The 12372-nt window shown below is 48.3% G+C and overlaps 1 protein-coding gene across 9 annotated transcripts in view; it reads right to left on the bottom strand.

Moving 5' to 3' along the window:
• SETDB2 (SET domain bifurcated histone lysine methyltransferase 2) overlaps window positions 1-12372 on the bottom strand; it is a 197698-nt gene that overhangs the window by 162616 nt on the left and 22710 nt on the right. For all 9 annotated transcript variants that reach the window (XM_075337278.1, XM_075337279.1, XM_075337277.1 and 6 more), the window contains one exon: window positions 4639-4764. In XM_075337278.1, coding sequence (XP_075193393.1) covers window positions 4639-4764 — 126 coding nt within the window. The remainder of the gene's footprint in view (window positions 1-4638; window positions 4765-12372) is intronic.

Below are 12372 nucleotides of genomic sequence, written 5' to 3'. Positions count from 1 at the left end.
TTTGTACGGGGGAACTAGATGGGAAACGCCCTGGAGGAAGGTCTTGACTTGCAGTTTTTGAGCCAGGCGGCATTGGTAGAAGATTGAGAGCGCTGAGACCTGCCTTTTAAGGGAACTGAGAGCCAACCCCGCTTGCAAGCCAGACTGTAGAAAGTCGAGAATTCTGGGGATGGCCAGAGGCATAGGCTGAACGTTAGTTTCCCTGCACCATGAAAGGAAGATTTTCCACGTACGGTGGTAAATGCGGGATGAAGCAGGCTTTCGGGCGCTGATCATGGTGGAAATAACCGCGGGGGAGAATCCCGCTCTTGTTAATACCCAGGTCTCAATGGCCATGCAGTCAGCTTCAGGGCTCTGGAGTTCTGATGGGAAATGGGCCCTTGGGTCAGCAAGTCTGGGATGTCTGGAAGGCGCCACGGTGCGTCTGTGAGCATTTGTACTAATTCAGCGTACCAGGCGTGCCTGGGCCAGTACGGTGCTATCAGTATCACCGGGACTCCCTCTGCCTTGATCTTCCTGATTACCCGCGGCAGCAGGGGTAGAGGTTGAAATATATAAGGCAGGCGGAATTGGTGCCAGGAGCAGACTAGAGCATCCGCGCCGATGGACTGCGGGTCACGTGACCTGGTTATGAACGCGGGTACCTTTGCATTCAACCTTGAGACCATTAGGTCCACGTCTAGTGTGCCCCAGCGAGTGCAGATGTGTAGAAACACATCTGGATGGAGAGACCATTCTCCGGCGGCCAGGCCTTGGCGATTTAGAAAGTCTGCTGCCCAGTTCTCTACCTCCGGTATGTGTACCGCTGATATCACTGATTCCGACGATTCGGCCCAGCTGAGGATCTTGTGGGCCTCGAGATAAGCCGCTTTGCTGCGGGTGCCCCCCCTGCCGATTGATATAGGCTACAGCTGTCGCATTGTCCGATTGGACTCGAATCTGACGACCCGCTAGCAGAGGGCAGAACGCTCTGAGCGCGAGGAAGATCGCGCGGAGTTCCAGGATGTTTATGGGTAGGAAAGAGTCCTGGGGCGTCCAACGTCCTTGAGCAGTGTGGTGCCGGTACACTGCTCCCCAGCCTAGGAGGCTGGCATCCGTGGTCAGGACCAGCCAGTTCACTGGGAGAAAAGATCTCCCCTTTGATAGGGATGAGGACCGAAGCCACCAGCGGAGTGCATACTTGAGTGAAGGCGTCAGGTGAAGATGTCTGTCCAGGGAGAAGGGGCTCTTGTCCCAGGCCGCTAGAAGGGCTAGCTGCAGTGGGCGGAGGTACAGTTGAGCAAAGGGTACTGCTTCCATAGCTGCCACCATCTTGCCGAGCACTTTCATGCTGAATCGAATGGAGCGAGATGGAGGACGTAGAAGGCAGCGTACCGCTCGTTGAAGAGCGATAGCCTTGTCCTGAGGGAGAAGTATCAAGCCCCGACGGGTGTCCAGGGACATGCCCAGCAAGGTAATGGATCGTGATGGGATCGGGGATGATTTGTCCAGATTCACTAGCCACCCTAAGCGGGATAGGGTGTCCACAGTGATCTGTACGCTGGTTGAGCAGTCGCGGAAGGAGGGGGCCTTGATGAGGAGGTCGTCCAAGTAAGGGAGAACGACTACTCCCCTGGCGTGAAGGACGCTCATGGCGGCCGCCATGACTTTGGTGAAGACCCTTGGTGCGGTGGCAAGGCCGAAGGGTAGAGCTACAAATTGAAAGTGGGAGTCCTGAATTGCGAAGCGGAGGAACGTTTGGTGATCTAGGGCGATGGGTATGTGTAGGTACGCGTCCTTGATGTCTATGGAGGCGAAGAATTCCCCTTCGACCATGAATGCAATAATGGACCTTAGGGACTCCATTCTGAATCTCCATACGTGCACATGTTTGTTTAGGTGTTTGAGGTCCAGGATGGGTCGAACTGACCCATCCCTTTTGGGGACCACAAAGAGGTTGGAATAAAAAACCCCGAACGTCTCGTCGTCTGGGACAGGTATTATCACTCCTGCTGTTTGGAGCGAGTGGATTGCTGAGAAAAAAGCTTTGCGGCGTTTTCGAGTCTTTGGGGGGTTTGAGAGAAAGAACCGACTCGGGGGTCGGGTCCGAAATTCTATGTGGTAACCGGAAGACACAAGGTCTCGCACCCATTTGTCGTCTGAGGTGGCAGGCCAGATGTGATGAAAGAGCCGCAGTCGACCTCCTACAAGGAGTGTGTCTTCCGGGGCGCCGAAGGAGTCATGAGGGGGGAAAACGTCGTGGCCGAGTCTCCCTAGTCCTGGACTGTTTCGGTCTAGGCTGCCATGACGAAGTGGGTTTCGGGGAGAGCTGAGGTCGGTCGTTCCCTGCGTAGTCCGCGGCTGGTGGCGGGGACAGCACGGGATGTCGACCAACCAAATGAGTTCCGAAAGGAGCGGAACGAGGACTGTGCACGTCTGGTGAAGGACGTCCTGGACTTCAGCTGGGGGAGGGAGGTACTCTTTCCTCCCGTGGCGTCAGAAATGAGCTTGTCCAGACGTTCGCCAAACAATCGGTCTGGAAAAAAGGGAAGGTCCGTGAGAGACTTCTTGGAGGCAGAGTCCGCTCGCCATTGTCGGAGCCAGAGAGCTCTACGGATGGCTATGGTATTTGAGGCGGCAAACGCTGCGCAGGTAGCAGCGTCCATGGAGGCCTGCATGAGGTACTCCGCCGCAGCGGCAATTTGAGCTGTTACCTCTGTGAAGGTATGAGTGAACTGGGATTCCTCAAGCGAAGTGTTAAGGGAATCTGCCCAGACCGAGATCGCCTTTGCGACCCACACAGCGGCAAAGGAGGGCGAGAGGGAGGAACCCGCAGCCTCAAATCAGAGCGGGCGAGGTGCTCCACCTGTCTGTCTATCGGGTCCTTGATGGAAGAACCATCGGGTAAAGACAGGAGCGTCTTTGTGGTAAGGCGGGGGCGGATCGGCCCAGCCCTTAGGGGCAGGTGAGGCAAAAGGGTACTGGGACTCCATGAGTTTTCGGTTACCGAAGCGCCTGTCAGACTTCTCCCTTTGCTTTGTGAGGATATCCTGAAACTCTGGGTGATCAGTGAAAACCTTTTGGGGTTTCCTTGCCCTCTTAAAAGGAGACCGCATGGTCAGTGGTAGTGGATGGGGGATCCTCCACATGCAGAGTTTGGTTGATTGCTGCTATAAGGGAGTCTATTGCAGTTTGATCATCTGGGGAGGCTGAAACCAAGGAATCCTCTTGGTATAAACAGCATTCTCCCTCCTCCAGCTCTTCAGAAGCCGTGGAGCGTGTGGGAGAGCCTGCCCTGTGTGCTCCCGAGGGAGAGCCCGCTGGAGACACCCGGCCGTGTGCTCTTTTCCTGATCCCTGGAACCGGTGAAGCATGTGCCCGGATTACCTCAGAAGGATCCTCCATAGGGGTATCCTCAGGCTGCGTTCCGTCCAGGGACCCAGAAGGGTGTGGAGGACGACATTGCATAGCCAGCACCAGGTTCTGTGACAGTTTTTCCATGGATTGGGACAGAAACTGTGCCCATTCCGGTGGGCTGGGAGCCCTAGGCTCTGGGCTGACGGTTGCGGCGGTGGTGACAGGGGGGTCTTGGGGGGCTATAGGGGCACAGGACTCACAGAGAGAAGAGGTGTGTTTACGTGGCAGCTCAGCGTGGCAGGCAGTGCAGGCTGAATAATAGACTATGTGGGCCTTAGCACTCTTAGTGCCCTTAGAATTCTGCATGTTCCTAATAGGAGTATGCCAGGAGGGGGAGCAATGCTCAGCAGAGCTACAAGTGAAGCAAGCACCTCACCAGAATCAGCCGATGACCCTGTTCTCAGGAAGGATTAAGCTCTATGGAGATCTTCGCACACTTTCATGGGGGGGGGGGGCGGGGTTATCGCTAAAAGAGCGCGAAGATGAAGGATCCTTTCTCCTCCTTGCACTCAGCAAGGGACTTTCTCATAATAAATACTGTAAATGTCCTTTCTCCCTTTGTCTGGGAAAACCAGTCAGGGGGGATCTCACCTTAAAACACTTCTTCAGTCCAGGCAGTGAAAATAGCAGAGTCAGCTTGCTGTGTCCGGTCACACCGGTGCCATATTCAACTCAGAGCCTGCAAAGAGGGGCTGAGGAATTGGGCTATAGGGGCACAGGCCTCTACCCTGGGCTTTGGAAAATCGGTGTCTGTGGAACCCGTCGTCCTGCCCAGGATCCAGCGTCGCAGGATGGGGTACGTGGAGGCGACACTCTACGTTTTCGCCCGTTGACTGCAGTGGGAGATCGGTCCCAAAAGGAAACCGTCGCCCTAAAAAAATAACAAACCTTGAAAGGAAGTGCCTCCTACAGACACTAAGCTAAAACTGAGGTTGCCTGGCCCGGCCAAGGGGTGTATACTGCAGAGGAGGAGCTATGCTTTTGCATCTACTTAGTGTCCTCCTATGGATAGGCAGCATAACACCTATGGTCCTGTGTCCCCCAATGAGGCGTCAGAGAAATTGAAATTTCTGGGGTTTTTTTTAAATAAAACACAGTAATAAGAAAAATTGAGAAAGATAAAAAAAAAAAAAAAAAACCAAACAAAACAATTTAACATAAAAACCTGATTTAAAACAATAGAGAATATTCCCTTTAATACATAGTAAAGTAACACTGCAGAAGATTATTCTTTTTCCCAACCTTGGTTCGTGGCAGCCCCATCTTTGATTTTCTGATATAGAAGTTGCACCTTGCTCTGAACCTCCTTAAACACGACATCTACGGTTCCTTCTTTGCGCTGATTTTGCCAAAATATTTTTGCTTCACCTGAAAAAAGCAAAAAATCCCCATTGCTCTAGATCGATATATCCAACTTGTCACTATTTTCTACTAGCTCTCACAGAAGGCGTTTCCGTAGGAATCCTCCTTACTTTGTTAGAAATTGCAATTTGGTGCTAAAATAACAAAGATGGGTCAACAAAACAGAGCACAAGAAAATCCCTAATTATCTGACAGCACATTGTACGCTTTATCTGATTTTTGTTAAAGATGGCCCGGCTGGGCAGATCACAAACATTAGATACTGTGGGCGCATGGTAGTATGAATTTGAACTTTTTTTCTAACATGCTGTAAAAAGAATATAGCAGATGATATACAAGTGCAACTCAAATTAGAATATAATGAAAAAGTTAATTTATTTCAGTAATTCAATACAAAAAGGGAAATACATATTATATTGAATCATTATAAACAGAGGGCTCTATTTCAAGTGTTAATTTCTGTTAATGTTGATGATTATGGCTTACAGCCAATGAAAACCCAAAAGTCATTATATCAGAAAATTAGAATAATTACCACAAAACACTTGCAAAGGTTTCCTAAGTGTTTAAAATGGTCCCTTAGTCTGGTTCAGTAGGCTACACAATCACAGGGAAGACTGCTGACTTGACAGATGTCCACAAGGCAGTCATTGACACACTCCACAAGGAGAGTAAGCCACAACTGACCATTGCTAAAGAAGCTGGCTGTTCACAGAGTGCTGTATTCAAGCATATTAATGGAGAGTTGAGTGGACGGAATAAGTGTGATAGAAAAAGGTGCACAAGCAACTGGGATAAAAGCAAACTTAAATGGATTGTTAATAAAAGGCCATTCAAAAATTTGGGGGAGATTCACAAGGAGTGGACTGCTGTTGGAGTCAGTGCTTCAAGAGCCACCACACACAGACGTATCCAGGACATGGGCTACAAGTGTCGCATTCCTTGTGTCAAGCCTCTCATTACCAATTGACAACGCCAGAAGCGTCTTACCTGGGCCAAGGAGAAAAAGAACTGGACTGTTCTCAGTGGTCCAAGGTGTTGTTTTCAGATCAAGGTAAATTTTTCATTTCGTTTAGAAATCAAGGCCCCAAAGTCTGGAGGAAGAGTGTAGAGGCCACAATCCAAGCTGCTTGAGGTCTAGTGTGAAGTTTCCACAATCAGTGATGGTTTGGGGAGCCATGTCATCTGCTGGTGTAGGTCCACTGTGTTTTATCAAGACCAAAGTCGGCACAGCTGTCTACAAGGAAATTATAGAGCACTTCATGCTTCCCTCTGCCAACAAGCTTTATGGAGATGGAAATGGCATTTTCCAGCAGGACTTGGCACCTGTCCACACTGCCAAAAGTACCAATACCTGGTGTAATAACCACAGTATCACTGTGCTTGATTGGCCAGCAAACTCGCCTGACCTAAACCCCATAGAGAAGCTATGGAGTATTGTCAAGAGGAAGACGAGACACCAGACCCGACAATGCAGAGGAGCTGAAGGCTGCTATCAAAGCAACCTGGGCTTCCATAACACCTCAGCAGTGCCACAGGCTGATCGCCTCCATGCCACGCCGCGTTGATGCAGTAATTCATGCAAAAGGAGCCCCGACCAAGTATTGAGGCATTTACTGTACAGACTTTTCAGTAGGCGCCAACATTTCTGAGTTTAAAATAATTTTTTCAGTTGATCTTATATAATATTCTAATTTTCTGAGATAATGACTTTTGGGTTTTCATTGGCTGTAATCAATAATCATCAACATTAACAGAAATAAACACTTGAAATAGATGCCTCTGTGTGTAATGACTCTATATAATGTGTTTCACTTTTTGTATTGAATTACTGAAATAAATTAACAGTTTGATGATATTCTGATTTATTGAGTATGTATAAGATTCAAGTACTAAAACCAGAACCACCTGTGGCATGCTTTACAGGCTTATGCCCTTTCATCTCTCATAAGCATCACCCCAGAGAAATGTCACTGAGTCATCAGTTGAGATTGGGAGGATTTCACCCAAGGGTAGGGTATTCTTGACAATAGGTGTGTAACTAACACAATATTACAAGGCGAGCTGGCAAACATATCAGAATGGGAAGACACTTGGAAAATGAGATTTAATGTTGATAAATGTAAAGTTATGCACCTAGGATGGAGTAATCCTATAACTGCATATACATTAAATGTAAGTAAACCCGGGACTACACCTGTAGAGGTAAGTGTTTGCTTCATTTTGTTTATTTTTAGTACTGTCTGAAAAAGCATAATGCAGGTAGGGTGGGAGAGAGGACGTAGAATTGTAATGAATTACAGGGGGTGAGAGTAAAGGCCACTTTACACGCTGCGATATCGTGACCGATATCACTAGCGTGGGTACCCGCCCCCATCGGTTATGCGACATGGGCAAATCGCTGCCCGTGCCGCACAACATCACCCAGACCCGTCACACTACTTACCTGCCCTGCGACGTCGCTGTGACCGGCGAAACGCCTCCTTTCTAAGGGGGCAGTTTGTTCAGCGTCACAGCGACGTCACTGAACCACCACCCTTGGGAAGCGGAGGGGCGGAGATGAGCGGGACGAACATCCCGCCCACCTCCTTCCTTCCGCATTGTGGGCGGGAGGCAGGTAAGGAGAGCTTCCTCGTTCCTGCGGTGTCACACGTACTGATGTGTGCTGCCGCAGGAACGAGGAACAACATCGTTATTGCTGCAGCAACGATATTTGAGAATGGACCCCCATGTCACCGATGAGCGATTTTGCACGTTTTTGCAACGATGCAAAATTGCTCAAAGGTGTCACACGCAACGGCATCGCTAAAGCAACCGGATGTGCGTCACAAATTCAGTGACCCCAATGAGTTCGCTTGAGCGATGTCGCAGTGTGTAAAGTGGCCTTAACTGCAATGAAATGAGGGGGGGGTGAAAGGGGACATGGATCTGTAATGAATTGGCTGGAGAGTGAGAACAGGTAACTGCAAGGAACTGGGGGATGGATAAGAAGACATTTTTTGTTTATGAATTTGGGGTGGGGATGGGAGAGGGGTCATAGGATTGCAATGAATTGGGGTAGGACATGTAATTGTAGTAATTCGGATATGGGGTGGGAGAGAGGACAATTAATTGCAATGAATTGGGGGTGTAGTTGTAAGAGAGGTCATAAAATTATAATGAAATAGAGGGGTGGGGACGGGACAGGGACTTGTAATAAATTTGGGAGGAGGCACAGTGACTAATTAGTTTATATTTTTAGTGGCAGATGAAAAGTGGCTAATAATATTTAATAGATGCTAGATGATCGACTTATATTTTGAATGGTGGGTTGCACAATGACTAATCATATGTTAAAAGAGAACCTGTTGGGTCTCCTATGCCCTTCAACCCTGCAGCATTCATGCCTGCATGCCCAATTTCCCTCCCTAACCAGCCCTGTATAACGCTATTCACTTATATGAAAAAAACAAAAAAAAAACAACCTACTATACTCATCACTGTTCCTGTGCTAATTAGGCCTGTGACTAGTGGAAGGGGCGTTAGTTCCCTAGACTAGTCCAACGTATCACACTCACAGGGGCGTGATAACATGGAAAACGGACCAACTAGTAAGGGGAAAAAAAAAATACATACGGCTGCACTATAGAATGCTAACAATGAATAAGGGATCTCTGGAATTGCATTACTGATATAGGAATACTTGGAAAAAAAGAGATACTTATCTTATGTATTGGCCAATGCATGTGAGCCTGATAACCACGACAAGGTGATCTCTTATATACTGGGACTCTAACATGCTGCTATCTGTTTTAAAAACCTACATGTCTGGGCAGAAAGGATCAAACTATAAAGGAAGGTACAACAAAGCCTGGTTATAGGGCAGAGTGCTCAGTCAGGAAGAAACGCACTACAAATATAACAAAATATATAAAAAGACTGACCTGCACATCCAACAGGTGCTAGCTGAAAATACATTATAACTACAAAAATAGAGTGCAGTTGTATGTATTTTTGTAGTTATATTGTGTTTTCAGCAGGCACCTGTTCACACCTGATGGATGTGCGGGTCAGTCTTTTTGATATATTTGTAGTAAGGGGAACAAATGCCCCTGTGACTAGTCACAGGCCTAATTAGCATAGGGACAGCGAGGTTTAAGTATTTTTTTTTTTTAAAAACATTCATCTTAGTGAATATCATAATACAGCGATGATTAGGGAGGAATTTGGGCATACAGGTATGAATGCTGCTGGGCTGGAAGGCATAGGAGACCCGAAAGGTTCCCATTAACTGTTAGGTGCGTATCTGCATTCAGGGGCGCAGTGTGGGGGAATTTGTATGAGTTGCTGCCAAGGTTACAGTGTTGCCCTAGCTTAAATTTAAGGCTGGAAACACATCTATGCGAGTAAAATCGGTCCGAGTTGGCTGAAAAAAAACTCGGCTGATTTTAGTTCACGTTAGGTCAGAGTGCAATGCAACTGCACTGCGATCCTGAGATTTTTCTCATGTTTGCAGTGCGTGTGCAATGCATGTGTGATCCGTGTGTGATCCTTTTTTTTTCTCAGCAGCTGTCATCTGCCATTCAGCTCTGCTACATGGCCGCTGACAGCAGACACAGACAGAGCCGCACGATCAGAATGAACTCGGGTGAACTTCACCCGACTTCATTGTCATGCCGCGGCTCTGTCTGTGTCGCGTCCTGATTAGCGGTCACCCATGAAGGATTCACCGGTGATCACTAATCTCCTGAGTGACTGAATTGAGCAGCGCGATAAGCGCTGCAGTCACTCAGGTTACCCGCGGCCAGCTGGATCCTCCTCCCGTGACTGCAACTCACATGTGACTTCATGGCTGTCACTCGGGTGACTTGCTGTCACTGTTGGAGGATCCAGCGGTGGCCGCGAGTAACCTCAGTGACAGCACAGCTGATCGCGCGACTCACCTCAGTTGCTGCGTGGAGCTGTCAGGAGCGGCGGTGTCTTCTGAAGCTCCTGTCACCTTCATGTAGCAGAGCTGGAAGCGACGCGGGACCTCCGTGGATTACATCGGACAAGGATGGGTTTTTTGCGTACTTAATAAAGTGGTGAACGAGGGTCTTTGTTATTGTTTATTATTTCAAATAAAGGATTTTTTTACTGTGTGTGTTTATTAACTTTAAATTTACAGGTTAATCATTGGGGGTGTCTCATAGACGCCTGCAATGATTAATCTAGGATTTAGTGGCAGCTATGGGCTGCCATTAACTCCTTATTACCCAGATTGCCAACGCACCAGGGTAAATCGGGAAGAGCCGGGTACAGTCCCAGAACAGTCGCATCTAATAGAAGCGGCCATTCTGGGCGGCTGCTGGCTGATATTGTTAGGCTGGGGGGCTCCCCATAACGTGGAGCTCCCCATTCTGAGAATACCAGCCTTCAGCCCTATGGCTTTATCTGGCTGGTATTAAAATTGTGGGGGGACCGAACGCCGTTTTTTTTAATTATTTATTTATTTTACTGCACAGCATAGACACGCCCAATGGCTGCTGTAATTGGGTGCAGTGAGACAGCTGTCACTCAGCGTGGGGGCGTGTCTGACTGCAACCAATCATAGGTGCTGGTGGGCGGGGAAAGCAGGGAATACGAGATTGAATAATGAGCGGCCGGCTTTTTCAAAAGAGAAGCCGCCGGAGCAGTGTGAACGCCGTGCAGCGCCGCGCTGGTGATCGGGGGATCTGTCAGTATGAGAGAGGGGGGGAGAGGGATAGACCGACATGGACAGAGAGAGAGGGACAGAGATAGTGAGTGACTTACAGACCGAGAGGGAGAGACCAACTGACAGAGAATAGAGATTGACAGACATTGTGAGACATCACTCGTTTCCAGTGTTTTAGGAAACATGCGAGAAATATATTTAGAAAATCGGATGTCACTAGGATGGTGTGATTGCCGTCCCGTGACATCCGATTATTGACACGCTCCCATAGACTTGCATTGGAGAGACTCGCAGGAGAAACTCGCCAAAACACAGCATGCTGCGATTTTTTTCTCAGTCCGATTTGGACTGAGAAAAAAAAAAAAAAATAATCGCAGATGAGAGCTGAATCATTCACTAACATGTGTCCGATTCCAATGCGAGATTTTCTCGTATTGCTCTACTGCGAGAAACTCGCAAGTGAGAAGCAGCCCTAACAATGCGGCTCACGCCGTAATGGGAAATACTTGACTACTTTATTACTATCTCTGCCTTCCTGATTGATGTATAGAGAGATCTGACAGTGTGCTATATAAAGTCGATCAAGCTACAATGATGCTTCCTCCTCCCGACGCAGTCATCACTTGATAGCTGGGTGCCCGGCAAAGCCATGAGCCGAGCTGAGCTCTGCAGCACTCAAGAGAATGAATCTGCCTTGTACCTGGGCGCATATGCCAGACTCAGTTACAGGGAAAATCAGCAACACATAAAATACATTGTAAAGTTAAAATAATTCTCCCCCTAAAGGTTGTTTGTGATCTAGAAATCCCTCTCTGCACCCCAGACAGTTTTTTGTGACCTTAGAGGGAGGGCACAATATTTAAACGAAAAATAAATACAGACAAAAGAAAAAGAAACAAATTTAAAACTCTCTAGTCTAAATTGCAGTTTTTAGTCTTGCCTTAAATTAAGAAAAACTACCGTATTTTTCGGACTATAAGACGCACCTGACCATAAGACGCACCCTGGTTTTAGAGGAGGAAAATAGGAAAATAAAATTTTAACCAAAAAATATGGTCATGACACACTGTTATGGGGCGAGGATCTGCTGCTGACACTGTTATGGGGGTAATGTCCCCAAATTCTCTACTAAGGTACCCCATTCTGATAAGGATCCTCCTGCCTTGTATATGATCCTGCTCATATACCCCCCCATCCTGCTAATAATATACCCCCCATCCATCCTGCTCATGATATGCCCCCATCCATCCTGCTCATGAAATGCCCCCATCCATCCTGCTCATGATATGCCCCCATCCATCCTGCTCATGAAATGCCCCCATCCATCCTGCTCATGATATGCCCCCATCCATCCTGCTCATGATATGCCCCCATCCATCCTGCTCATGATATGCCCCCATCCATCCTGCTCATGAAATGCCCCCATCCATCCTGCTCATGATATGCCCCCATCCATCCTGCTCATGATATGCCCCCATCCATCCTGCTCATGAAATGCCCCCATCCATCCTGCTCATGATATGCCCCCATCCATCCTGCTCATGATATGCCCCCATCCATCCTGCTCATGATATGCCCCCATCCATCCTGCTCATGATATGCCCCCATCCATCCTGATCATGATATGCCCCCATCCATCCTGCTCATGATATACCCCCATCCATCCTGCTCATGAAATGCCCCCATCCATCCTGCTCATGAAATGCCCCCATCCATCCTGCTCATGAAATGCCCCCATCCATCCTGCTCATGAAATGCCCCCATCCATCCTGCTCATGAAATGCCCCCATCCATCCTGCTCATGAAATGCCCCCATCCATCCTGCTCATGAAATGCCCCCATCCATCCTGCTCATGAAATGCCCCCATCCATCCTGCTCATGAAATGCCCCCATCCATCCTGCTCATGATATGCCCCCATCCATCCTGCTCATGAAATGC

This window comes from Anomaloglossus baeobatrachus, chromosome 2 (assembly GCF_048569485.1).
Source record: "Anomaloglossus baeobatrachus isolate aAnoBae1 chromosome 2, aAnoBae1.hap1, whole genome shotgun sequence".
NCBI classification, from domain to species: domain Eukaryota; kingdom Metazoa; phylum Chordata; class Amphibia; order Anura; family Aromobatidae; genus Anomaloglossus; species Anomaloglossus baeobatrachus.
This window is presented reverse-complemented; position numbering and strand designations above follow the sequence as displayed.